At 40.6% G+C, this 27272-nt stretch overlaps 1 protein-coding gene across 1 annotated transcript in view; it reads right to left on the bottom strand.

Moving 5' to 3' along the window:
- LOC113016516 (SH3 domain-binding protein 4-A-like) overlaps nucleotides 1-27272 on the bottom strand; it is a 44182-nt gene that overhangs the window by 10620 nt on the left and 6290 nt on the right. Inside the window, exons 2-3 of the mRNA XM_026159405.1 lie at nucleotides 22731-22898; nucleotides 19742-22095 (exon numbers count right to left, since the gene is read on the bottom strand). Coding sequence (XP_026015190.1) covers nucleotides 19742-22095; nucleotides 22731-22854 — 2478 coding nt within the window. The 5' untranslated portion in view covers nucleotides 22855-22898. The remainder of the gene's footprint in view (nucleotides 1-19741; nucleotides 22096-22730; nucleotides 22899-27272) is intronic.

Genomic DNA, 27272 nt, shown 5'->3' with positions numbered 1-27272 from the left:
GTTTTTAATTTATGCTCAATCTTTACTTTAAATGTAAACAATATCAGATTTTGAACATCATTTGTACATTTTAAAAAGATTCTTGACCCACTATCTTGAATAAAACCATTTTGATACCTTTTCTACGACATCTGTTATCATATCTGTGCCTCATATTGTAAAGTGATTTCAAGTTTTGTGCTGTTATGCAAGCCGTTTCAAAGAAAAGAGCTTTGTAATTGAGAACTATCCAGCCAAAAAAAAAAATTTATTTCAGTTTGTTAGGAGAAAACCTCGAACACAAGAGCATCACAAAATTTGATAAAGCTTTCTCTACTGCCTGCCTGTCAGTCAGCTGCAGCTTCAAAGCTTTACACACACACACACACACACACACACACACACACACACACACACACACACACACACACACACACACACACACACACACACACACACACACAGTCTCCAGCCACCAAAACACTCTAATCTGAATCAAAAAGATCAAATTTCTTTCTCTCATTCTCTCCCTGTCGCTCGCATTCAGATTCAAGATAAGCAACAGCCTGCTGCCACATTATCTGACTTGCACTCACTCTGCTGTAACACTAAAGCATTGACTTTATGTGATACACAATAAACTACCAAAACAACATGACAGGAGTGAGAGGTTGTGCAGTTTCTTTCCCATTTACTGACGGTCACATTAAAAACAACACATACAACACATTGCGTACCTGGTTTTCAAAGGTTTTTGTAAAAATCGGATCATTTGGAGAACTGTGTAAACCTGTGGTTGGCCGTGTGGTTCTCACACCGGACCATCACATGTGTTTTGGTGCTGCAATATTGGCTGACACATGAAGATGTGCCAATGCAGAATCACCAAGTAACCACACTGCATGTCTTTTGGAAGAAGCTAGAGTTTCTAGAGAAATCGCATGGAAGCACAGAGTAAGGATGCAAACTACAGTCTAAGGAGCTTGGAAAGAAAAGCAGCTGGACTTCTTTAAGTTGCTTGAAGATGTTTTCAAGCAACTTAAAAAAAAAAAAGTCCAGATGCTTTTCTTTCCAAGCTCCCTAGACTACGATCCTTCACAGACATATGCAAACTACAGTCACAGAATACCAAGGGATTTGAACCCAGGACCTTCTTGCTGTGAGGTGTCAGTGCTAACTACTGTACCACCAGGTCTAACAACTGGGGAGCAGTTCTATCAAAATAAAGGAAGAAAAGTTAAACTGGAGTTTTATGACAGCAAAGGGGGAGAGAGAGGATGAATGTTACAGTCCAGGCAAGTAAGTTCACCACATAACACAGTGAATCCAAATTTACATGCATGCAAATAATGTAACAAATACAGTATCTGGAAATTTAATAGGACGTCTGGTAATACTAATAATGTTCTCCTCAGGGACTGTATATAAAATATCCACTGGTTTTGGCTAACTCCTGTATCCAAATGGATGACTTATAAAAATACCAGCCTCAAGTGGCCACTAGAAGAGCTGAGGTTGCAGCTTGGTGGGTATTTGATCACTGACACTGAATAGCCACCTAGATTACCAATCAAACGTGCTCTTGCTTTTCAACTGCAATTATAAAATACGTCTTTCATTGGAGGAAACAGTGTGACACTGATTTTTCACGTCTGCTGGATATTTATATTATAGAAATTAAATGATTGATCAGAAATGAAAACAACTTTTAGCTGTGGAGTACAAACACCGTTACTTACACCACCAAAACTAATTAGATGTACAAGTCAGCCATTTAAATAACATTTTAAATGAAATACAACACATCAGCTGCCTGATTTTACCCCAAGAAATGACCATCCTTTGTATATCTGTGTACTGATATCAGATCAAAGCCTTTGAAGTCTAAGCATCTTAATACCTTAGCCAAAAGAGAAGGGTTGTAGTCTCTAGACAACTAGCCCCCCCCCCCACGCACACACACACCCCAACCCAAAAAATCAAATGTGTTGCTATTGGTTTTTAATTCAATATATGAGCGTGCATATAGCATTTAATTTGTGCATTTCTAACTGCGGATAAAAACTGTCAGTTCTGTTTCATAAATCGGGTATTTCAGAGGGTCAGGGAGTGAAAAACAGGGGAAATGATGAGATGAGGAACTGCAGGAGCTTCACTTCAGCTCAGATGAAACCAAACCTCCGACATGTAATCAGGGGTAAAGTAAAACCTCTCACTGTGCTGCTACTGGAAAGTGGTTTCCATTGAAAACCACTGAACTAATTCATTATTCATTTCTTACGAGTAATTGATTAATAATTGATATCAAATGCTAGAAGACAGCCCAGAGGCTTCATTTTACAGGTCTTATAGCTTTCTGCAATTTCTGACATTTAATGATACGGAGCTAACATGAAAGACGAGATGTTTTTTACTATAGATATATAAACAGTTTTTATTTGTGCACTTCCTACTATTTCATGGTGCAACAAGAGTCAGCTCTATTGGTTGTGGCACACTCCATCTCACCCCGATGGTCATGAGCTCTGGGTAATGACTGAAAGAATGAGACTGGGAATACCAGCAGCCAAAATGAGCTTCTTCAGCCATGGTTCATTTTCCATTTGGACCTCTGTGTTTTGCACTTTGTTTAACCTTTTCACTCACTGTTTAGTTTAGTTTTCGCTTTTATGTTTGCTTTCACCCACTGTTTAACATTAAGGACCAACAATGAATCGATTGGGTTTAGCCACTGAAAAGCCTCAGTTAGGTTTAGGTGGTAACAAGCTCTTGGTCAGGGTCAGGGTCAGGGTTGGGCTCTAAAAACACCCCAGTGAAGTTTAGGTACGATAAACTACTTGGGAAGTGTTTTTCCTGTTGACAGTTATAGGTTATAGTTATCATCTCTTCCCTGTGTTCCCTGCATCTTATTGTCAAATTTCTGTTTGTGGACCTGGGCTGTTTTGTTACTTCCTGTTTTATTTTGATAGTCTTTTGTCGCTTATGCTTTGTGTTTAGTTTTACTTCCTGTACCTTGTGTCACTTGAGTTATGCTTGCTTGTTTACCCACCTGCTCCTAATTTCCCTTATCAACTTGGCTGTATGTCTGGCCTCAGTTTTCGCCTTGTCTTTTATTGTGATGTCTTTAACTCTTCCTGTTTTTATCCACAGTATAACTTCTATTTATGTTGGTGGGCTTTGTTTTATTTAGCTTTTTTGGATTTCCTCTATACCAAAATAAAGATTTTTTTGCTTTGTCTCAAGAGTCTCCATTTGGGTCCATTATCTACACTCTATGACAGGTTTAGGCAACAGCTACTAAAACTAATTGACTGCAGCAACAACTACTTGGTTAAATTTTGGAACTAAAAGGTGCTTCATTGTGTTTAGAAAAAGATGATTGTTTAGGTTAAAATATAACTGAATAACCATCCGTATTGATAAATGACAGTTTGGGGTTATGATCACTTCCAACAAACGAGTCCTTGTGCATAAGATATATACCAACAGCTTATTACACATCTCAGCTTCCCAGTGAACACATCAATAAATTGTTGCTGAGAGAAAGATATTTGAAATATTACACTTAGATGTGGTTTAGCTTTGATGGACAATAAAGTTTCCATATAAATGCACTGCTCAAAAATTAAATAAATAAAAGGAACACTTTATAGCAGCGACACTGAGCCTATAGCAGTGTAGGGTCAGTGTCACTACTTGTAACATGATGTCATACTTGGACTCTACAGAGGTTGCCTGTATTTGTATAGCGCTTTTCTAGTCCCTAAGGACCCCAAAGCGCTATACACAACATGTCATCCACCCATTCACACACTGGTGATGGCAAGCTACATTGTAACCACAGCCACCCTGGGGCGCACTGACAGAGGTGAGGCTGCCGGACACTGGCGCCACCGGGCCCTCTGACCACCACCAGTAGGCAACGGGTGAAGTGTCTTGCCCAAGGACACAACCACCGAGACTGTCCAAGCCGGGGCTCGAACCGGTAACCTTCTAATTACAAGGCGAACTCCCAACTCTTGAGCCACTATTGAGCCACTGTTATTGTTCTTGTTGGAAATTATTGTTGTAAACAGCTGCAAAAATGTGAGCATAAAGGTTAATAAAATTCATGCCCTTTAGAAATAACTGCAGGTCTAATTCTCCCTGCTGGTTTAACCTTTAAGAAAGCAGTTAAATATAACAAATACCAAAGTCCTTGATTTAATTTGGTGAACCCAGAAAAAGCCTTGTTTTTGTTTACTATAATAATCCATCTGACTTATTTTACAGCTTGTGCAAAACCAAAATACTTAATCCTTTAACCTTATAATTCCAGAACCATGTAACTTCCAGTAATTACAATAACCTAGTTTAACCTCCTAAGACCTGAACTCTTTCATGGCATGCATTTTAAATTTTTCTTTGCTATTTGGGTTGATTGGGACCTGAGGAATGTAAAAACAAAGAATTACCAAATTTTTTCTTTTTACTTAATTTTTGTTTCGGAGTCAAAGGAGATCCACGTATGAGGACATTGTTTTTAAATTTTGATAGAACGGTGGCAGTATAATCTCCTCGTAAGTGGCCTTTGTAGAGAAAAATTAAGTATTTCCGTCTAGACATCCCAAAATGTGATGTCCACATATGTGGACGCCAGGTCCTAGGAGGTTAAACTTCTTTACCTCCTCCGTCTTTCCTAATGCAGATTACAGGCCTGCCATAAAATTAATTAACCTGAATCACCTACAATGTTCAGGTCAGTCTTTTCAAACCAAACTGAGATGTTAATTTATTTTCTCTCTAACACCTGCCTGATGAGTACTTTGGCCTTTCACTGTGACGTCATCCATCTGCTGACTCAGGCTTCACGCAGGTCTCAGCCTAAATATAGTGTCGGTCAGGCCAGGCTATCCAAACATGTCAGGTGCTGTCTAGAAATGGCATGATGTGTTTGAATGCAAGGCTGGAGCTCCTACAAATGTAGGAGAGGTGTGTTATTTTAAGCCAGAAAGGATTAAAGCAGGAAGGACCTGGTGGTTCATGAGATCATAAGAAAACTGGGAAACCAGTGAGTGCAACAGGCATCTTAAAAGGAATTAGGCAGTCCTGGATTTTTTTGGTTTCTGGAAAGAGATAATAGTCATCCAACTCTCAGATATGTACCACATGCTCAGTGTGCACCAGATGGAGGTGAGGGGTCAGTGTCTTGCTCAAGGACACTGTCAGCTGTTGTTTCAGCACCAGCTGGAGTCATTTACATTTCACTACCTTCTCTATTTTGTCTTTGGGGACATTTTTTGTTTTCTGGACTTAATTCTACTAAATAATGCTGCTTTGTATTTTTATTTTATCGCTAATAAAAATGCCTATAATAAAGAAAAACATCAGTTTTAATGTACTACTTTGACTGATACAGCTATGTCAGTTAATAAAAACAACTAAAATCATAAAAGCAGGAAGGAAGTCATACAGTATTTAAAGAGCCTACCTTGTATGACGTTTACAAACTAAAATATGCACAATACCAATATTAAGTTTAAACATTTTGGTAAAATTACATCTGAGGAATTGTACCATTTCATGGTACTGATAACATAAAAATTAGAGGACCACGACTGGATCCTTGAGGAACTCCACTACTGATAGCAAAACAGCAGCAAAGTCTACAAAGCTACAAAATAACTGATGCATCATTCCTTCATCCAATTCCAATGTCGAGCTTGGTTTTTCCAGCTTATTAACTAACAACGTGTTTATGAACCAAAAATAGAAAACGTTCTGCTCCACGAGTGACTGAAGCACTGAAACTGTAGGAGATAGTAGCGGGCTGCAGGAAGACCCCGGAGCAGACGGACAGACGGAGCTGACAGCTGACCGAGCGGCTGTCAGATAAATGAGCTCCACTTCCAAAAGCTTTGACAGGAGAGCGGCAGGGAAAGAGGGGGTGAGCACGAGCAGGGCGGATGATAATACTGACAGGTAGCAAAGAGAGCCAGACAGAGAAAATGAATACAAGGCAGGCAGATGAGAACAGAAATACAAACAGAAAAAGCTGAAGGACAACAGTATCTCAGACAGATGAGCAAACAGACAAATGTTGTTTTTTGCCCAATTTTGTCATTTTTATCATAAAATGACATTAAATTTAATAAACATTCAGCCAAAACCATTAAATGTCCTCATATTAAAAGAGCAAAAGCAGCTTTTGCCAACACAAAGATTACTTTATGATCAATAGTGAGCTTTACCCTGAATAGAAGGTTAGGTTTAATTTTTAAATGTGAACTGAGAAATTAGTTTCTGTTTAAAACACAAAAATTAAAACTGAACTGATAAACTTGTTTCATGACATTTCTCAATATTTTATATATTTTAATTTATCACTTTGGTCATATAATCCCAGTATGTCAAAGTGGCTGGCCTAACTCTTATCAACATTACAGATGAGGCCCCCTGGGCATCATACTTTAAATCAATGAGTAATTTTTTATATACAGGGCTGATGTGATTAAGAGGTTTCCAATTAACCCAAATCACAATCTTTTCTTAAAGTTAGGTGAACAGCTCTTGGTGCCAAACCTGAAAGTAAAACAAGAAGCTCCTAACCGAGACATGAACTGAGGTATCCTAACTTACAAAGTTCACTTGGTCTACTACATACAGTACCAACCCTTCAACCTATTAATGTGGGCTCAAAAAGAAAAAAAGAGACCATTATATCGTAAGATCTAACACTGACAAAGCACACCTTGTGTGAGAGATAAAATGGCAAATTAAAACAAATGAAATACCAGCAATTGCTATCACCTGGCAACTTGCCAGGGGATGAATGACCAATCCCTGGGATTGTGCCACTGAGTCCTAAAGCTTGGCTACCTCTGCGTAGTTCTCAAGAAACCCTGTGGGTGTTAAGAGGTTGAAGAAGAAGCCTCTAGCTGATTCCCCAACAGGAATTAAAGTTACTTTATTAGACTCATCAAGAACTTGGATCTTTTCTCTTTGCAGGGTCCTTAGCACAAACTGGCCAGGATTTATTTGGAAAAAAACACTCTTTGTTTGTGTGGAGGTGAGGTTCTTAGCTGCAGAGGATCTAATGTTTCTCAAACACATTTCTCTTTTGAGGTCCAACAAACCTGCTGCAGCCTGTTCTGGTTAATCAGTCTGTTCAAATATTCATCGCTTAATTAACATGCTGATTTTTACTGGCTGTCACAGGGGAAGGAAGAGACTGTGCATGTATGAAGAAGCCTAATTTTTCTGAGCTGTGGTGCCATTGCTCTTTAGTTTAATGGCCTTGGTTTCAGTTCGGAGGATTGATTACGTCCCCTTCTGGAGTGATTCTCCCCGCCTCCATGCACGGATCTATTATTAAAAGACGGCCTCCTGGCCTTTGAGCTACTCTGCCCTGCTGACAAGAATAAGGGGCGGCTTTCTCATATCGTCCTTTGCCTTTGCAACTCGATACAGGGCGTTAAAAAGATCTGCCGGGTTGGTGTCAGGTGCTCCCAAGCCCTCCAGCTCCATCCTGATCAATGCCTGTGCTCGCATTTCACATGGGAACACCTGTCGGCCAGTGGAGGAGAGGGCTGCTGTAAATCCTGAACCAAGAGTGCTTATTCTGCAGGAATATTCTCCCTTTTTAGGGAGCTGGGAAATTAGAGCAGAAATCTCTGACTTTCTTAAAGACAAAAAGTTCTAGTGTTTTTTTGCCATATTCCCCCCTTTTAGTTTGCAGCTTGTTGCTTCTCTGGTGTAATTTTCTCCCTGTCTTGCATTAAACTGATTACTTGAACACATGTGCGGTCATGCTGGAGACTAAAGACGGCAAGATTAGCGGGGCTTTGTTTGTGCAGCTATTGTTCAATGAAAACTGTCTAAGATAATAAAAAGATTTGGATATATTTTAAGCGATTACATAAGCAGATCAGCTTTAAGTATTGCAGAGCAGGAACTCAAGAGAAAGCTGCAGACAGCGGGATATTTGCAGAGCAGTAGCAGGAGGCTCTTACTGCAGTTTGTGCACATCATCAAAAGATTTTTACTGTGATTGTGTCATACAGGAAAAAAAATCCAGCTGTGCCAGCACGCCTGAAACTGCTTATGTCTTGCCTTGGTGCAAATGTGCCCCTGTGACTGAGAAGTGCATTATGATGCGTTTATTTGGCAACATACCCTGGACACAGCAGTTGGAGAAAAAAAAAAAAGGGGGGGGGGGGGGGGAACTGCCACTTTGGCCATTTTTTTATTCCCCTGAAGAGGAAACCTCGGCTTGAACTTCATCACTGAACCTTCTACGTTCACACAATGCCATAGAGAAATGAAAAGTTGTTCCAGTGCACATGGCTAAAATGATAAACTGCGCAGCGGTCTGAGCAATTTAACGCAAAGGGAGTTTGGGGGATAGTTCATAAACTACTACTTTTTTCTGTTCCTCCTTTTATATTTTGCCCCCCTCACTCTTTCTTTCTTGTTTCGACCTCCTGCTGCATCTCAGACCTCCTGTAATGACTGCTGCTGTGGAGAAAAAGCAACAGAAATAAGAGCGAAAAGGGAAAAAAAATCCTGAGAAATCTTTTCAACTCTGCTGCTGTGTGGGCTCACAAAGAAAATAAAGAGAGTGAGGGAGCCAGGAAGAGAAATAAGTAGTAACAGATCCAAAAAAATGGATTAAAAGAAAATGTTGGTGGAACAATTATGGCACCTTAATTAGGAGTGAGAGGAGAATTATGGGAGCTAAGCACACGCTCTTTCTTTGAACAATCTTGTGACTTAATTTAAAAGATAATTCCAGCCAGTGTGACATTAAACATTGCTTAGCAAAGTCTCATCTTGAATTTCTGCATTTTGATTTTTGAAACCAGGCATGATGAGTCACAAACTGAAGAAAAGCTACATGCCTAATAGTCAGTCACTAGGTATTCACCTTAAAAGGGAATATAATTTACAAAATGAACACTGTGTTTAATGGCATTAATTCAAATTAGCAACAGCCTGGAGTCTGTGATTTGGACTCCATGATTCAGTAGTTTTGTTTGGCACTTTGTTTTCAGACAAATAGATTTTTTAGTTTGTCTTTCACTTCCTGGTTAGGTTTGCATTTAGACTGAAGCCTATACAAGCTGTCACAGGATGAGAGGTGCTGTATGTGCCGCAACAGCCTTTCAATCTGGTTGAGGTCTGGACTTTGCCTGGGGCACTGAGGCACTCTGATTATTTTCTTTTTCATTCATTTTGTTGTATATTTGGTGCTGTGCTTTGGATCATTATCCTGTTGCGTGACCCATTTTGGTCTGGGCATTCAGACACATGGCCTCGCATATGATCCTAGAATACTTTGGTATACAGAGGACTTCATAGTCTGACGCAAATCATGACCCCTCCACCACCGTGCTGACAGCTGGTATGAGGTGTTTGTGCTGATAAGCTGAGTTGGGTTTGTGTACTGTAGCCAAACATCTCCACTTTGTTTTCTGTCTGTACTTTGCAAACCTAAGCTGTGCTCCCATGTTCTTTTTACCAAGATGAACCTTTCTCCTTCCAAACAAGTCATACTTGTTCAGTCTTTTTCCTAAACAAGCTGTCGTGAACTTTAACATTTAACATGCTAACTGAGGTCTGTAGAGTCTAAGATGTAGCTCTTGTATTTTTGCACTTTCTCTGGGCACTGCACAGTCTGACGGTCTGCTGGGACGTCCATTCCTGGATGCTTCAGACCAGCAAACTGCCAAACCTTCTGCTTTCATAGAGGTGCTCACACTTAATCAAGTGCATTTGATTAGCAGCACCTGGCTGCTGCTTATGTTTAATTTTATAAAAGGACTTGGAATACCTGTGTGCTATAATTTGCCAGGCTGGCTCTTTAAAGGTTAAGCTAAAAGCCTCACCACTTATCTACTGACAGACACGAGAGGCATCAATCAGTGAAGCAGAAAGCAGTCCCACTTGTTTGTGCAAGCTGTTGCAGCCTATAGTTACATTTCAAAGTCAAGCAAGCTTTAGGGTATGTAAAACGTGCACCAGTATTGTCACCTTTACACGAGTTAGAACTTTTAATAAACATTTGATGTCGAGGAGAATCTTCTTTTTTACGCTGAAATATAACCCTAACCGCAATGCTTTTGATGCCTAACCAACCACAGAGTAAAAAGATGTACTTTTTTCCAAACTGTCAGGTGTTTTTTTGAGCCTCCACTACCCCTCGTACCAGCTACGTGGAGTGTTTTTCTTTTTCAGTTATAAAGAGGAATCATGTTAATGTGACATTTCAGAAGGGTTATTTCAAATGCTATTATCAAAAATCAGATCATTTGGAACTTTAAATTTACTTGTTCCACTTAAGGAACCTGTTCTTACCAACTCATGTCTAAAATTCTTCTTCTTCACTTTATCAGCTCTCACACTGTTCCCTCAAAGGATAATTTCCATCCTCCTCTCTTATAACAGAAACCACAGGGCAGCACAATGAACCAATGACATCCCATCAAGATGTAGATACTTACTTCCAGAGTTTGTACCCATCATCGATCATCAATCTTTAACCCGTCTTTGTTCATCCTACTTTCCTCACACATCTGTCCAAGGAAGTCATTAACATACACAAGTGACCTTTAGTATGACCTAAATTTGATTATAGGAAACCCACAACATATTTAGTCATATAATCCCTGTGTTGCTGGTTGTATCCTGATTCGGACACACCGATTACTGTGGATCTGGCATTCTTTCCTGCAGATCTCGTCCAGCTAAAGTAAAAGCCAGAGAAAACAATGAATGCCTTGTTTGTTAATCGAGGATTTTGAAGCCGCTGGTTCTCATTCAGTGTTTTATTGAGTAACAATTACATAAGACGAGCAATTTTTTCCTTTGAGGAGAAGATCTGGTAATTCAAGCCTCAGGTCTTTTGTTCCTGCAGCTTGATTAACACAATTCACCGCTCTCTGGGGAAAACCTTGCAGCAGGAATTTTTCACAACAGGAGGCAATAAGGTCCAGATGAGTCTGGACATAAAGCCCAGAGATAGTTTTAAGGAGTCCATGAGCTGTGTTCAGGGTATGATGACAAATACACCATAAAACCTCATCAACTGAACAGACAAATTAGGCAAACAAATGGTGACAGCATCATAATACTCAGTCTCATTTGTCCAATAAAAAAAAACAATGCTATGAGGCAAAACCATAAAAGATGTAAATTTAGTACCAAAGTCAAACGCCTTTGTTCTGGAAGATAAAAGATAATGACTAGCGGTATAATGCACATAAAAAATTAAGCACCACTTCAGGCAGCTGGTTAAATACTGAAATATCTACTCATTGAGCCATCTTGTTGTGCAGCCAAACCTTATCCAAACCCACAGAAGCTATGATTACCTGAAGTCCAAAACAAGAAAAGACATTTTGGATATTGGAAATCTGTCCATTCATTGATATATATATAAAAACCTGCCTGCCAAGAAAGATTCAAACTTCCAGGTTATCTTCCATATTGTGTAGCCCATCTAATGTTTTCCTCACTGGAATCACTGATGGCAATAGAAGCAGAAATCACCAGGCACACCACAATACAATACTATCGCAATATTTCACCCACGATACGATATTACTGTAGTTTTTAGCATTTTGTGATATGATGAGTACTGCAATAACATATATTTTGACTTCATCACCTTTTATCATCTGTAAATTTTTAAACTTTCAAAGTTGTATTCACTCAGATAAAGTATCTCTTTGGTTATTTATTTGATGAAAGATGAGGGTGTCAAGCATACCAACACCGGCACTAAGACGATCTGCAGTTTCTATGCTTGGACTGAGATCAGACTCGTGTTTTTCAACGCTACCATCATCCAAATGCAGAGTTAGTCAACAACATGTTTTGGTTTAAGCGAGAGGAGAAGAAAAAAACTCTTTGATACATAAACACAAATTATTTGAAGCATGTAAACGAGGAATATTTACTATCATTTTGGATCTGTGAGATGGGTTTTCTGTTTCTCTGCCACATAAACCTAATTTATCCTGGTTTTCACAGTTCATCACCAGCTGCTGCAACTGCCGCCAGCTGTTTTCAGCAATACTTAACCTCATATTAACATCAACCAGCTCCCTGTGAATTATCAAACTATAAAGAAGCCCATGCCTTAAATCCACTGTGGAGGGCAAAAAGAGGCAGTAAAATTTACAGAGAGGAAAATTGAAACTTAAAGACTTTAACCTCTTCTAGTGAGGAACACAAAAAGTTACAGTCAAAATTTAAATATCAGACTGACCTAGAGTATGAATGAGTACTTAAAAGGTATAAATGTTCTTTAAATTTCTTTGCACCATCATAAACTCTCTTAGGCAGCTTTCTTGTCACGTCTTTAAGTCGTCTTCAGGAATAGTTCTGCAGGCTTCTTGACGGGCATTCAGAGCTCTTCTTTGGATGTTTCTGCCTTTTGTTCTGTTCAAGATGACCCAACACTGCTTCAATAATGTTGAGGTCCGGGCTCAGGGAGGCCGATCCATGACTGATAGTGCTCCACTGTGTGTTTTTCTATCCAGGTATGATTTTACTGCATTGGCAGTGTGTTTGGGATCACTGTTTTTAGATCCTCACCTCCTCTGTACATATTGAAGATGATCTGTACCAAAAACATCAAATGTTTATTCATCACTCCATCAGACCTGTTGCCACAGATTTTCACTCCAGTTCTTGTGTAATTTGGGATACCTCAGCTCCCCCCTGTTTGCCTTGTTTAGTAACAGCTACTTGGGAAACGTGAAAATTGTGCTTTTGTGACAGGCTGCTATTGACAAAGTGCCTAAAGATACAATTTTAAAAAAGGTTCTTTGCCAAGTTGTCTTTTATGTGTAAACACAACACTATGTCACCCCTGTCATATTTTTTTTTTAATTGTTAAGTGGCTTAAACAAACAATGTGCAAGTACAACGACTGGACTGGAAAATTAGTGAAAAAGTAACCAATGTCCCCAAAAAACCTTGAAACACCTTCAGAAAGCCAGAAACTATTGCTCAAGACAATAGCTCAAGGCTGGCTCAATACTTTTGCACGGTAGTGTATTATTTAAATCTTTAAATATGTTTTTAAAGTGAGCTTTTAGGCCTGAGACACAGGCAGAGATGGGCAGTAACGCGTTACTTGTAACGCGTTACTGTAATCTGATTACTTTTTTCAAGTAACGAGTAAAGTAAGGGATTACTATTGCAAAATCGGTAATTAGATTACCGTTACTTTCCCGTAGGAACGCTGCGTTACTGCGTTACTAAAACCGTGATTTTTTTTGCGAGAATGTCTCATGACAGTGACGTAAGCAAGTGCGACGTTGGTGACAGCAGCTGTGTGCAGATCAACAATGGATAATATATCGAGTGCGGGAGAGAGTATGAGCGTGCAGCGTTTAAAGCGTGGAAGTACTGACCTTACTTTGAGTTTGATTCCATAAAAAGTGACAAAAACATTAGTGTCCGCTGTGCGTGGGAAGAAAACTTCTTTTTACAGCGAAAAAAACCCCTAAACTTCCGAGCAAGCACCGAGTAGCTATGACGTAATGGGAAACTCACAGAGACACTCGCGCGGATTCTTCAACTGACCGCAGCACACCTGCACCAGGGTAAACCTCCGCCTACCCTGCTCCTGCTTTACAGGTGAAAATAGAGCAAAAGGACCGCTGAGTCTTTGACTTTATTTATTTTCTGCTGTGTTTTACTTGCATCTGTTTGAAAGAGTGAGTGAAAACACAAAAAATATTTTAGTTTATGTGCTGGAATGTGTAGAAAATAGGTTTAAATGTTAAACTAATTTATTCAAGTCAGAGAATGTTGCATATAATTAAATGTTTTGCTTGATGCATAAAGTTAAAAGATTAAAACTGATAAAACAAGTTTTAAAAAGAGACTTTTCCATTTGATTACATTTTGTATGATGGATTATGTAGAAAAAGTAGAATTGGGCTGAAAGATCTATCACTTTATCACCTCTTCAGGTTGTAAATCGTGTTTTTAAAAAGTAACTAAGTAACTAAGTAACTAAGTAATTAATTACTTTTGAAAATAAGTAATCAGTAAAGTAACGGGATTACTTTTTTGGGGGAGTAATCAGTAATTAGTTACTGATTACTTTTTTCAAGTAACTTGACCAACACTGGACACAGGCTAGTTTTATGAGATTTCAGTTTTCAAAGAGACTTTAAGTGTAATTCAGTTCAAAGAGCTTAGCAATCAGACATTTTTAGGTTGTTGTTGGTCAAAACAGGTCAAAGGCTGTTTTTCTGCAGCAGCATTCAGCTAGATCACACAGAAAAAACAAAACAACCCTTATAATACATCAGTCTAACTCTGTAAACCATGTGGACAAATCTTTCTATTGAGGTCAGCGGGACACATTTCTAACTGTCCTTGGTGATGAAAGGAAATTGCTGGACTTCAGTGACAGACGTGCGTGTATTTGTTTCATTTTTCTGCGAAGATTTAAAAAAAAAAAAAAAAAAAAGGTTTAGTGGAGTCAAGGATGAAGTCTGGCTCAGAGATAAGAAAGCCAAGACACACTTTGTCCACACAGCAAACTGGAAAGCTTCAACAGGGGTAGAGCTGGGCGATAGAACGATAACGATATGTATCGCGATATAACCTTTTCTCGATAGAAAAATTAAACTATCGCGATAGACCTCGCCGCTCTTGTCCTCTTAAAAAAAACCAAACCAAAAAAAAAAAAAACAGCCAATCCAAATTACGTAGCGCAGAGCCGAACCAATCACAGCTGCAGCTTCACGTCACGTGACTTGTTACGTACAGCACAAGTGCCAAGCCGCACATGTGTATTTGTTTGGGAAGCAGCCAGCCACCGTACCACCCGGGTAATGGAGGAAATGAGTGTGAGAAAAATCAACCGAGTGTGACCGAAGAGAAAACAGATGATGGTTCCAATGCCGGAGAGATTGTCGAACGGAAGAGCCATAGAAGTTCCGTAGTGTGAAGGTATTTCGGCTATTTCAAGTCTGACAAAAAACAGAGTAGCGTGCACTGTAAATTGTGCCGAAAGCAAGTCTGGAAATACAATAAACTGGTGCATGCGCTACGTCCACACGTACCCGGGTATTTTTGAAAACGCAGATTTTTCTATGCGTTTGCACCTTTCGTCCACACGTAAACGGCGTTATTGGTCACTGAAAACGGAGATTTTTAAAAACTCCGTTTTTGCATTTACGTGTGGACGAGAAATACGGGCAGCGTCAAAGGTGTGCACATTTTTTGACGTCACACTGTGCGCCACGTTATTGTTTCAGTGAAATGAATTTCTACAATACTGTTACTGTTAATTCTACTCTCTGCAGTGTTTAAATGCTTACATATACACACAGTTACTGTCCCTCCACACATACGACTCTGTTCTGCTTCTATGCCCCAGCTTTGTTTACTTTTTCCCACCGAGGCTTCTAGACTTCTGATTGGCCAATATTTCTTCACGGTTAGGAATCTAGCGCCACCTGCTGCTTTGGCATGTTCATAGCAGCGTTTTCCTTCATTTCTGCCTTTATGTGTGGACGGGATTATTTTTTAAAACGAAAACGGAAAATCTCAGTTTTCAAAAATACCCGTGTACGTGTGGACGTAGCCTCAGTCTCTGACTGGAAGCGCTAATTCGTCATTCGGCTTTTGTCAGACTAAAGTAACTGTTAAAACTGTTTGAAAAGCTCAGCTATACAACAAGGAGAGATTGAGAATTTCCTTTTAGTTCTCAGTTTATTTGATATTGACAAAAGTTAGTCAATTTTGTCTGTTATTCTGTAAAACAAACTAAGATTTATTTTTAGAATTAATATTTTGTTTCTAAGTGGAATTGACAATTTAGTCTGTGGGGCGATCGTGGCTCAAGAGTTGGGAGTTCGCCTTGTAATCGGAAGGTTGCCGGGTTGAGCCCCGGCTTGGACAGTCTCGGTCGTTGTGTCCTTGGGCAAGACACTTCACCCGTTGCCTACTGGTGGTGGTCAGAGGGCCCGGTGGCGCCAGTGTCCGGCAGCCTCGCCTCTGTCAGTGTGCCCCAGGGTGGCTGTGGCTACAATGTAGCTTGCCATCACCAGTGTGTGAATGTGTGCGTGAATGGGTGGATGACTGGATATGTAAAGCGCTTTGGGGTCCTTAGGGACTAGTAAAGCGCTATATAAATACAGGCCATTTACCATTTGTTTGTTCTATTTTGAAACTTAAATGCTTTAGCGGCTGCCTTTTGTGTAGTTTGCAATATTTGCCTTTATTTATCTGAAAAAGTCTCATGTTCCTTAAGTACATCTACCCTGTTGAACTTATTATGGGAAATAAATATTTAAATAAAAACAAGCTGCTGATTATTTCACATTTTACTTGTGAGCAACGGCACATTTAAATCTTACAAATATAGTTATTTGGCTTATATCGTGATAGATATCGTTATCGCCTGAAATGAAAAAAAAACATATCGTGATATGAAAAAATCTTATATCGCCCAGCTCTAAACAGGGGCTGAAGGTATTCACCAGAATAAAAGCCTTTTATGAAACATAAAAGAGCGCTCCTCCTCTGCAGGATGGCTGATTATGGGGCTGATGATATGACTTACAGCCATACAGCTACAATCAAGTTACCCTGGAAAAAAAACCCAAAACAAAACAGTGAGGGAGAATGCATCAGGAGAAAATGAGCAACAGCTACACTTCTAAATCCCATTTAGGAAGGCGTTTCACCTCAACCTGCTCTGGCGGCCGTGACCTGCAGTCGCACCGAGCTGTAGCAACAGCGCGTGCACGCTTCATCAACTCTGCTCAGATAAGCAGCAGTCGCAGAAGTACTTTCAGAATAATGCCGTTTGGTGATGGAAATGTCTCAGGACTACTTTTGCTTCCCCCAGGGTGCCAGCAATGTTGGAGAAGAAAAACACATCAAGGCCGCCCTGCATGTGCGTCACAGAGCCGTTCCTACCCCAAACTGCAGATGTTAAGGTTCATTTCAGTGCTTTCCCTTTACAGGATTTTCTTCCTTATTTTCGCCTTCATTTTTCATGTGATGGCCGTTTCCACTGTGAGCCCACCTCAGGCTCTAAGATGAGTTGTTTACCATTCATGTGCGTGAGCACGCACTCTCAAATCCTTCCAGTTCACACCAAGACTGTGTCACACTGTGGGCTACTACAGTAGTGCATAGACATAATGTTGATGGCTGTTCCAGCAAAGAAGCAATAAATCAAATGGCGACTTCTTCTGATTGGCTGAGAGACATGATTCTTTTTGCCACCACAGAGCAAACCTTTTTTTTTTTTTTTGCCTGTCCCGTTTGGCTTACGGATTTACTTTACCAAATGGACCACCCCAGCCTTGTCGTAATGGTCTATTTGATTCACCTTTTATTGTTTATTTTATTTTATTTTCACTTGTTAAATACGGGACAGACTTGACTGGGGAAAGAAAGGGGAGAAAGAAAGGGAAAGAAAAACAGCGGGGAAGAGGGACGGGGAGCAAACCTAATGATGCAGCAATCAACTGACAGCCCTCTCACACTTTGTAATATGCCACATTTCAGAATAAAAGCCCATACTTATTGATATGTTAATGAAGTGCATGAATTGCTGAGCTTGAATATATTCTTCAATAGTCTATAACTGTTGGAGGATTAGAGGAATGGCACTCATTTCACGCCTTTATGTTATAGCTCTGATAACGGAAAATGTATCGATTGTGAACTTGCATTATTCCAAAGGGATTATGCAGCGAAGTGTCCATTTTTCCTCCAACTTAAATGTGAGAATTTGCTGCTTTTTTTTCAAGATGTCACCTTGAGCTCCAAAACTTGTCATCAGCATTATTACTATTTCTGAATACGTTTGTAGCTAAATGACTTTCCCATTGTGGACAAGACCTCATTCTCTAATAGACAGTGTAAGATTTTTGTTTTTTAAGCTCACCTTTTGTAGACAAAAAGGATGGAGTTTCACAACTGTTGAGTGCACAGTCCTGGAGAATGAGGCCATGGTACGTTGGTGAAAATGGGAGGCACTCAAGTTTAAATGGCTTGCACTCAAAGGCAGTGCCTGAGAAAAGAGCATTTTCAAACATTCCCTGCAAGTCTTTTTTTTTTTTGGCCAAACAGAATACCTAGGCAGGTATTCAAGTGTCCAAAACTCCAAATCCATTAGCACTGTTGTTGCAGTTGGACATCTTGTTTTTGCTCTGCAGCCTCAGTAAACTTGAAGTAGCTGACTATGAACCAGTCCTCCATCTGCTGGAGGTTCCTCAAGATCTCCAGACCAACAAGGACCAACACTAGCAAGATAGTGAAACTGGATGTGAAACTGGATGACAGACTCACTGGAGAAGCAGCAGGATGAGGACTAGGGCTGCTCAATTAATCGAATTTTAATCACGATTACGATCTGGGCTTTCAACGATCATTAAAAATGACTGAGCCGATTATTAGCCCCTCCCTCGTGCTTTACTCTCACGCTGCTCCGTGTGGCAAATCGAGCGCACCTCTTTGCATTTCGAACACGTGTCACAACAATTAAGAGCAGCGGTCCCCAACCTTTTTTGCGCCACGGACCAGTTTATGCCCGACAATATTTTCATGGACTGGCCTTTAAGGTGTCGCGGATAAATGCAACAAAATAAAACTAGTACCGGTACCGAAAAAAATGAAATTTATTCATAACACACGTGAAAAGACCCAGGAAAACCGAGTTAACGATCAAAACGATAACAAAATAAGGCTGAAAACCGATAAAAACCCTGAAAACTATACATTTCACACCTGAGCCTTAACTCTCGCGGCCCGGTACCAAACAACTCACGGACTGGTACCGGTCCGAGGCCCGGGGGTTGGGAACCGTTGGTTAAGAGGACCCGAGGGAAGCTCGGAAAGCTAAGCAGAAGTTATTTGGAGAGGAGAGTGACTGCCGTTGTTGAAAAGAGAGGTAAAAAAACCTTCAGTGGTGTGGAAACATTATGGGTTGGGGGAGTCAGACGTGGATCAATTAGACATAGTGTGTAAGCTACAGTGTCGTAGCTGCACCACAGAGCAACACTGCAAAGTTCACTAAACATTAATGTTTACATTTTTCATTTCATTTATATTGCAAACATTTGCACTGTTATCGGTATTTGCACACTATTTTATATTATTTTTTGACAATCTTTAAAGTCATTATTCAATACATTGTTATTGTTAAATAAATATCGTCAAATAATCGAGATCTCAATTTCAGTGAAAATAATCGTGATTAGCATTTTTGCCATAATTCAGCAGCCCTAATGAGGACTGCCACAAAAGTAGTAATTCATGAGACAGGAAGGGCTTTCGTTAGCTGGTTATCAGGTTAGCAGATTTTTAAAAAACTGGATACCCTTAATAGCACCCTGATAGCCACAATCTTTGTCTTCTCCTGGCATTAAATCAGGGATCTTTTGCTTATTATGCAAATGTCTATATTATGAAGCCAATAAAAATCAGATATACTTATGTGAGGCAGATCAATCAAGCTAGGTTTATGAGTGGGAAATGACCGGTCTGTGTTCTTGAAAAATGCAACACATAAAGGACTACAAAAACAACGTAAGTTATGGAAATTTCAGGTTTCAATCAGTTTACAGAAAACAAAGAAATAAAGTTATATTCCACCAACTGTCACAAAATCCTTTAAGCTATTTAGCTTCACCAAGATTGGTCTAAGCCATCTATCAATAGACAAACAAGAATATCATCCATTATATCGTTATACTGTAACATTAATACCAAAACTTCCATGACTCTGTCTTACCATCATGAGTTCCCTTTGGAAGGACTTCCTCTCCTTATTCTCCATATTGGTACATTCCTCTTTGAGTTTCTCCAGAACTGATGCCACCTTCTCTGGTTCATTGTCCAACTCAGTCCGACAAAAATAATTCAATGGCAAATTCCCATATCCAAGTGCATCCACAAATGCCCTCCAGCTACCAACGTTCTCCATTAAAACCGTCCTCACAGTCGCATAAATATAAGTAAGAAATTTGCAAGGCTTCAGGATCTGCTCCAGCAGCATTGTGGTCGTTAAGTCCGGTCCACACCAATAAATGGGCTTGACCTTACCCAGAACCAAAACGTTTTTGGCGTGGACAAGCCCCACCTTCCCCTGATAGTATCCAATGTACCATTCTTTGGTCCGCAGCTGCCCTCGTAGTTTGATTTTCTCCTCACTGAGCAAGGCAATAACATCCCCCTTCTTGTACTCCAACAAATAGGTACTTTTGTGCTGTCTGATAACTGTTTTTATCAGTTTCCCAAATTTCAGGTTTGTAATGCACCGCTCCTGAAATTTGGGGTATTTTGAGGTGACAGCTAAAGGTGAGAGGACAATCTTATCCACCTCTTTTTTTTTCAAGAACCTCCTCTGGCCTGTAATCCTTGCGCCTGTCTTTGGCGGTGGCTGTGGGGTTTGGACGCAGAACTGAGTCAGGATACAATCGAGGGCATCTTTGACTTGGACCCTGAGAGTAAAGTCTGAGATACTGCTGGGGTTGTGCGATGTGATCATGTACAGGAGTCTGCTCACTTTCCCCAGTTTTACCTGAAATCCACGAATCATGCCAGCGCCCTCGCTTGCCTTTACCTGGTAGTTGGACATGTTGGAGTACAAACCAACCTTGAGGTCCTGAGGGTATCCCAAAACAAACTGGTGCTTCCCCCACAGCTGGAGGGCCACTGGCGGAGTTGAGCTAGACTGCCGGCCGACTTCATTTACCAGCAAGGTTTTAGGAGCACAGTCATGCCCAAACATGGCCACAACTGTCTTGAAGGATGGGTGAATGTGCTTGGGTCCATATACACCCAAAGTTACCTTCTTCTGCACGTGGTCCCAAACAGTTGTATTGTGGCTGAGGTACTGTGACTGAACCACAACAGCCACGTATATGCAGGGCTCGAGACTATCCAGCTGTACCTGCACTGTATCCTTGTATATGTAAGCATTAGGGATTGGTGTATAAGGCCCTTCTTTAAAATCACTACGAACACAAACCACTTCAGCAGTGTGACAGCTCTCTCTCTTCACAGTTACTGATACCTTCATCTCCAGCGTGATGAAAGACTTGGTCTCCATGTTGCTGAGCTTGAGTTCCACCACAGGGCTTATGGTAGAGCAGTGATCATTATTTAGTTCTAGAGGAGGGTCTAGTAAGGCTTTCAAGGAGATCTGCTGGTGGTCTCCATGGCTAACGTGTCCCTCTGGAATGTGCACGCTTATGTGGGTGTCTGGAAGCTGAACAACCCCTCCATTACAGTCCAACCTGCACACTATGTTGGTCTCCACCGGCTGTGTCTGCCCCCATCCTGGACTCTGACCAAGAGAGTCAAGGTCATGGCAAGACCTGGCTAGTTTTCTGTGGTTTAGCCATGCAGTCCTGAAGTCCTCCCTGCTCTGAAACTGCTCCGGTGACGGAGCCTTAAGGCCCGTGAAGAATCCAGAAGAAGGTAAGGTTGCATTTGATTGTGCTTGTAGCACGGACAGTTCAGACAGACTGTGGGAACGCTTACTCCTGAAAAATGGATTATCCCTGTGGAGGTTAGGTGTAATCTCTTGGATGGGGCTGATAGGGTTAGTACCGTTAAAATTATAGCTGTGAAACCCATTGTTCACGATTGTACTAGTACTAAAGGTGGAGCATGTCGATGGTGATGCCAGAGCATCAAAGAAATTGAGATCTGCGGAGTGTCTCACATCTGCCTCTTTGCAGTTTTGATCTAAGGGACAGATAAAGGGGTTTGCAGAAAAGTGGCTGTTGTTGTAAATTGGAGAGGGCCTTAGGCTCACTGCTGTCCACTCTCCGAGACCTCCAGATTCCTTTAGTCCATCCTCATACCCCTCCCCAGCACTGTCAATCATCCCACTGTCGCTCAGCGAAGAGTTCCTGAAGCTGACCGGCTGGACATATGCGGCTGGGATGTATCCCATTTCTGTGTTGTTGTGGGCATACCACCATTCTCCCCCTGATGTGTCCAGCACATACAGACGATCACCTTTGGAGAATTTGAGAGTGGTAAAGCTGCTCGGGCAATAATCCTTTATGGCAACAACTTCCTGTGCAGCTCCATAGGAGGCTGAAGTGTCCAGCCTTAAGGCACTCGGAGAAGGCACTGAAAAGGAAAAGAGATTACACTGTAGTTGTCCTGATTGCAAAGAGTTTTGTAACTGGTTTGGCCCTACTTTAGGTAAGTGCACTTAATCACTGTGCTGTAGTTAACAGTGCTTGTCTCATAATCAGAGACAGATATAATGAACCAGTTGAGCTAATTAGGTAGTCGTACTTTGGATCTCCCTGAGAGACTTGTATCCAAATGGGTCAGTGGTTCAGTAAAAACAGATCATAAGATAGCCACAGTACCCACAGAACAACCAAAAGCTTGTCTCTAATAATCTGAATCCAACTATATTTTCTCAGGTGTGTATGATCAGATGAAGCACATAATTTACTGCATAATTTACTATATTTAGATCACCTCATTAGCGTATATGGAGCATGTAAACAAAGCTGTAATGAGATGAAACCAGTGAAGTGAAAGAACTCGGAAATGAATAAACCTATTTTTAGCTGAATAATTTAACTGCAAAAAGATGAAAAGCATAAAAATTAAAACAAATTATTTAAATTCCAGATTTCAAGTGAAATTTAATGAAACGTTTTTTTAAACGAATCATGGGTTTGGACCTCAAAGGGCAACAAACGCGTTGCAACTGCACAAAAGTGGCGTGGCTGCAGTTGGACACTGACCTTTGACATCGCTGAGACTGGCCCCGGACACCCCTTCACTGAGGTCGATGAGCGTCCCCTCAGACTTACATCGAGGCAGGATGTGGTTGTTGTTAGTCACTCTGATGATTCGATGGGCAGCCATGGCCGGTACTTAAAAAAAATGTTGGCTCATCGGCAGCTTTTCAACTGAATGGGAAACAAACATAAAGGATTTAGGGACTGGATGGGAGCACCCAGCCAATTATAAACATTCAAGAACACTCACTTAGGCATTCAAGTAAATCTGGTGCAACTTCCAGAAGCAATGCTAATTTTCTACATCAGTAGCATAGTCAAAGGTCAAAGCTGCAGGAGCAGAAAATAAGGCTGGCAAAGAAATGAGCCCCAGCATGAACAGGGAGTGTTTTTCTGAATCAATGCAAAGAGCAAGTGTGTTGAAGTCGGGGAGAAAAAGAGATGTGATTCATGAGAACAATTGAAAAGCAATAAAGAAATAAATCCAAAACAGATTTAAGTTCTGAGTCACAGTGGCAGTGAGGAAGGTCAGGAACATATTGTAAAGAACAAGGGAACCTCACTTTTATTTCTTCGCAGGAATAACAGAGTGTAGAAAACTCTTTGCATGCTATACCACCTCTATCGCTTCCAAATCCTCAAAACTTTGCAGCATGAAACAGTAGATATTTCTAAAAAGCGAGTCAAACTACAAAAAGAACACACAAATCCAAAGACAAAGAGTATTTAGATATCCTTTATGTGATAGCTGATTGCTCAAAACCATGGATGTAAAAACCTTTTCCAACCCAGATTTAAATCTAGACCCTTTACAAGACACAAACAGATGGCGCAACATTTTGAAAAGACACTGCAAACTTATTGTCCCCTTAGCAACTAACTCAACAGGCTCACTGACTAGCTTGGAGATATGTTTCCCCTGCCCATCTTTATTAAATGAAATGAGACACAATCCTCAAAAGCTAAGAAGGAAACAACAAGGTTTCAGAGTTGGAGCTGTTCCAGCGATCATCATGCGGAATGGGAGGTGTTTGGACAATAACATGGATGAGCTCAGTGAGCTGGTAAAAGAGGAAACTTAGTGTGGACTGACTGAAGTGCTTCATGAAGCGTTGTAGTGTTGTAACATATTCATTTAACAGAGAGTTAAATACATTTAAAGAAATAAGGAGTCTCTTAAAAATAACACACGCACAAAAAGAACAAGTAATCTAAAAAACTGAAATGGTGTAATGCACATTTATACAATTGAAATGACTATAGAGAATACTAATACCAAGTGTGCATGTGTATAATTTCATCTGGAGTCCTTTAGACGTAGGATTTACGGAAAAAAATTAAATCGATCTGTTACTGTATATCAGGAGTCTTGCTGACCGGTCATACAGCCACAATCAAAAGAATGAGCTCAATGATACTTCACAGATATAAGTGGCAATATTAGCTTCCTTCAAGCTTTCCCTCAGAGATACGGTGAGGAGCTCAACCGTTTGAGAGGGCTCAGAGTAGAGTCCTTACTCCAATACACTAAAAAGTGTATTGGAGTCGGTTTGAGTATCTGACTAAATGAATCCTGAGTGCTTCCTGAGTTGAGGTGAGCCCTTGACCAGCTTGGGATTGCCTCAATTCCCCTTCAGAAGAACTAAAGGAGGCCAGGGAGAGGAAAGGCTGGGCCTCTTTGCTTAGACAGCTACCCACGTGACCTGGACATCAATAAGTGGTAGAATATGGATGGAAGAGTTTCACAACTAGCTAGTACTCAGCGTCCAAGAAACTGTAGTCATCACACTAGCCAGAAACTACAGCTTATGTTGTGTGAGTGGGCTAAAGGTAGTGGTTGAGTTTTTCTACACCAAACTAATGCAGCTTCAGGTCCATATTCACATTGCAATCCAACATTACAAAACCTCTGATTAAATCGATGCGACCCCCCGCGACCTTTAAATGCATAAGCGGTACAGAATGGATGGATGATAACAAAACAAAATTGTAAATTGAAGCGTCTGTTATGTACTGGTGGCATCATTTAGTATTGAGAATATCTAAAATATACCTGCATTCAATCCTGTTCTGAGACAAAACCACAAAAATGCAGAAAAACTACAAAGACTGATTTAATTATCAAATATTTGGACAGTTCTGTTCACATACTTCAGGACATGTAGCATTTTTGAACATACACATACAGAAATGCAAAAAATTGCGGGCCAATCTCAGAGGCTGTTTGCACACAGTGCTTATTTTATATCTCAGACCACATCAAGCAAGTTACCAACTTCCTTGTCAGAAATGAGCTGTGATTAAATTTGAAAAACACACACAGGCAACAGAGGACTATAATCTGATTAGAGGGGCGGCAAGAAATTGTTTTGCAGCAAAAACGTCCCACGAGACTTTATTATTCCGGCAGGACGTGGCGAGCGGCGACAGTGGGGACATTTGCATTTGCACACTAATGATGCCATTTTAATCTGATTAAAGCAACACAGACTGCAGGAGGCGCCATGAAAATGCCTTTCACTGATTGTCATTATTAGAGCTGTAATGTGTGCAGGTGGATTTCCATGCAGCTCATTTTCATAAAGTAATGCTTTGCAGCTTTCACGCACAACTAAAGACAACACAGCAAATTAGCTGCAGTATTATTAGTAGCTACTGACATGCATTATTGAGAGTACACCAGCTTTTTGCTTCCTCTGAGCAGCTGCTCAACCAAAAAGACTATTGGAAGAGGTTCCTGAGAGGGCTCAATACTAGTTTTGGAGGACAAAATTGTTGGTTTAAAACATAAAACTTCTTCTAAAAACTGTCTTCCCTCTCATCACGCAGCATCAAAGCTTGCAAACTGAAAGAAAACCAAAAGCAAAGCATCAAAAACTGAGCTTCATCTGGGTTGGAGGTTAATCCTCAGTGTAAAATTGTGATATTCACAACTTCAGTGTATCTGTGCACACTGAGTACTTTGTCTAAGGTCCCTACTCCTTTTGAAATTATTGTATTTTCAACTATGTGAAAATCTCAGCTCTCTTTGAACAATGTCTGGCATTGACGATTATTGTTACATGCCGTTATTGTATAACCTTCCACTGAGGAAGTATTCAGATGAAGCTGAGGTGGATTTGATGGACTCATCAGGGGCTTGTTCGACTAAATCAACCTACAGCCATTGTTCACCTGTCAGAAACATGGCTGTGTGTCAGTTTTTCGCCGAACACTGCTGACTAAGCAGTAATTTGATAGCAGGAAGCATCAGAATTAAGAGAATGAGTCAGAATTCAGAATATTATTCTAAGCAAAGAGGGGTGTTTTCAGCCTCAGATTATGACTAGTTTCTAAATCAGGGACTGTGAGGCGCTCTAAAGCACAAGGGGGAAACCAGCCATTACCAACTACACCCTATGATAAGGATCTCCCAAATGGTGTGCTTTGAGCCAAATGCAGCTGTGTCTGAGTGTCCTGCCTCAACCAATTTTGATATAACACTGCAAAAAAAGGCAAGGAAGCAACCAGTTTCTAGTATTTTAAAAATCCTTTCTAGGGGAAGTCCAGCTAAACCCAGACTGTTTGCAGTTACAGCATGGTAGGACTTATTAAAGTGTGACACATCAATGCCGCTGATTGACAGTGAGGAGTAATGAACACTTCTGTGGAGTAAACCACGACTAACCACCAGTGCACAAGTCCCACCACCTAAAGCAAGGAGAAAAACTGGTAGCAGAGGGCGATGCAACTTCTGTCTCGTGACATTAGCAGCTCTCAGACCATGGAGGAAGTCGCCAAACAAGCTGAAAAGGCACTTGCAAAGTAAAAATCCCCGTGTGGAAAAATGTATTTTAAAGAGCGCTAGATCCCACTCCAGAGGCAGATATGCCATTTGCGAACAGTGTGAAAGTGTTGGATAAGGTGATGGAGGCAAGGTAAATGCTAGTAGACTGGCGACAAGGCATCTTGCTGGATCCAGATCTGGCAAAAGGGCAGTCAAAGATGCCTTCATAAGACAACAGAAGATCCAGGCTCAAAAGCAGAGATGACAGAGGTTTTACAGGTGCGGCTCCTAATGTTTTGAATAACCTACCTTTTTCACATAGGATCTGCCAGACTCTCAATCATCAAACATCACACACAATAGTAATGGAAAACGACTGAAACCAAGTCGAGTTGAGCCGAACTGAATAGGTTCCAGTGAAAAAGAGGCTCCAGTATTCTCCCTGAAACCTGATGTGATCTGAGGATATTTTGTGCAGATATGAATACAAGCAAGTCTTGAAATTGTGAAAATGGGCCTTAGGCACAAAAAAGTTTTAAAAACTCTGCACTAAGACAGAAAAGCAAAACTATAACAAGAAGAAGACTGCCTAGTAATCTCAGAGGATAAAAAAGCATCTCTAGCCTGATTCTCAGGAGAGAAAACAAAGCTAAACTCTTGGGGTGGACTAAGACACGCCAGCATTTCACTGGGAATAAGGGACAAAAACCCAATTGAATACTAGAGTACAGTATAAACTGATGAAACCAAGTCAGTGATTAGTGCCAGTAAGAAGGATG

This window comes from Astatotilapia calliptera, chromosome 23, assembly GCF_900246225.1.
Source record: "Astatotilapia calliptera chromosome 23, fAstCal1.2, whole genome shotgun sequence".
In the NCBI taxonomy this organism is placed as follows: domain Eukaryota; kingdom Metazoa; phylum Chordata; class Actinopteri; order Cichliformes; family Cichlidae; genus Astatotilapia; species Astatotilapia calliptera.
This window is presented reverse-complemented; position numbering and strand designations above follow the sequence as displayed.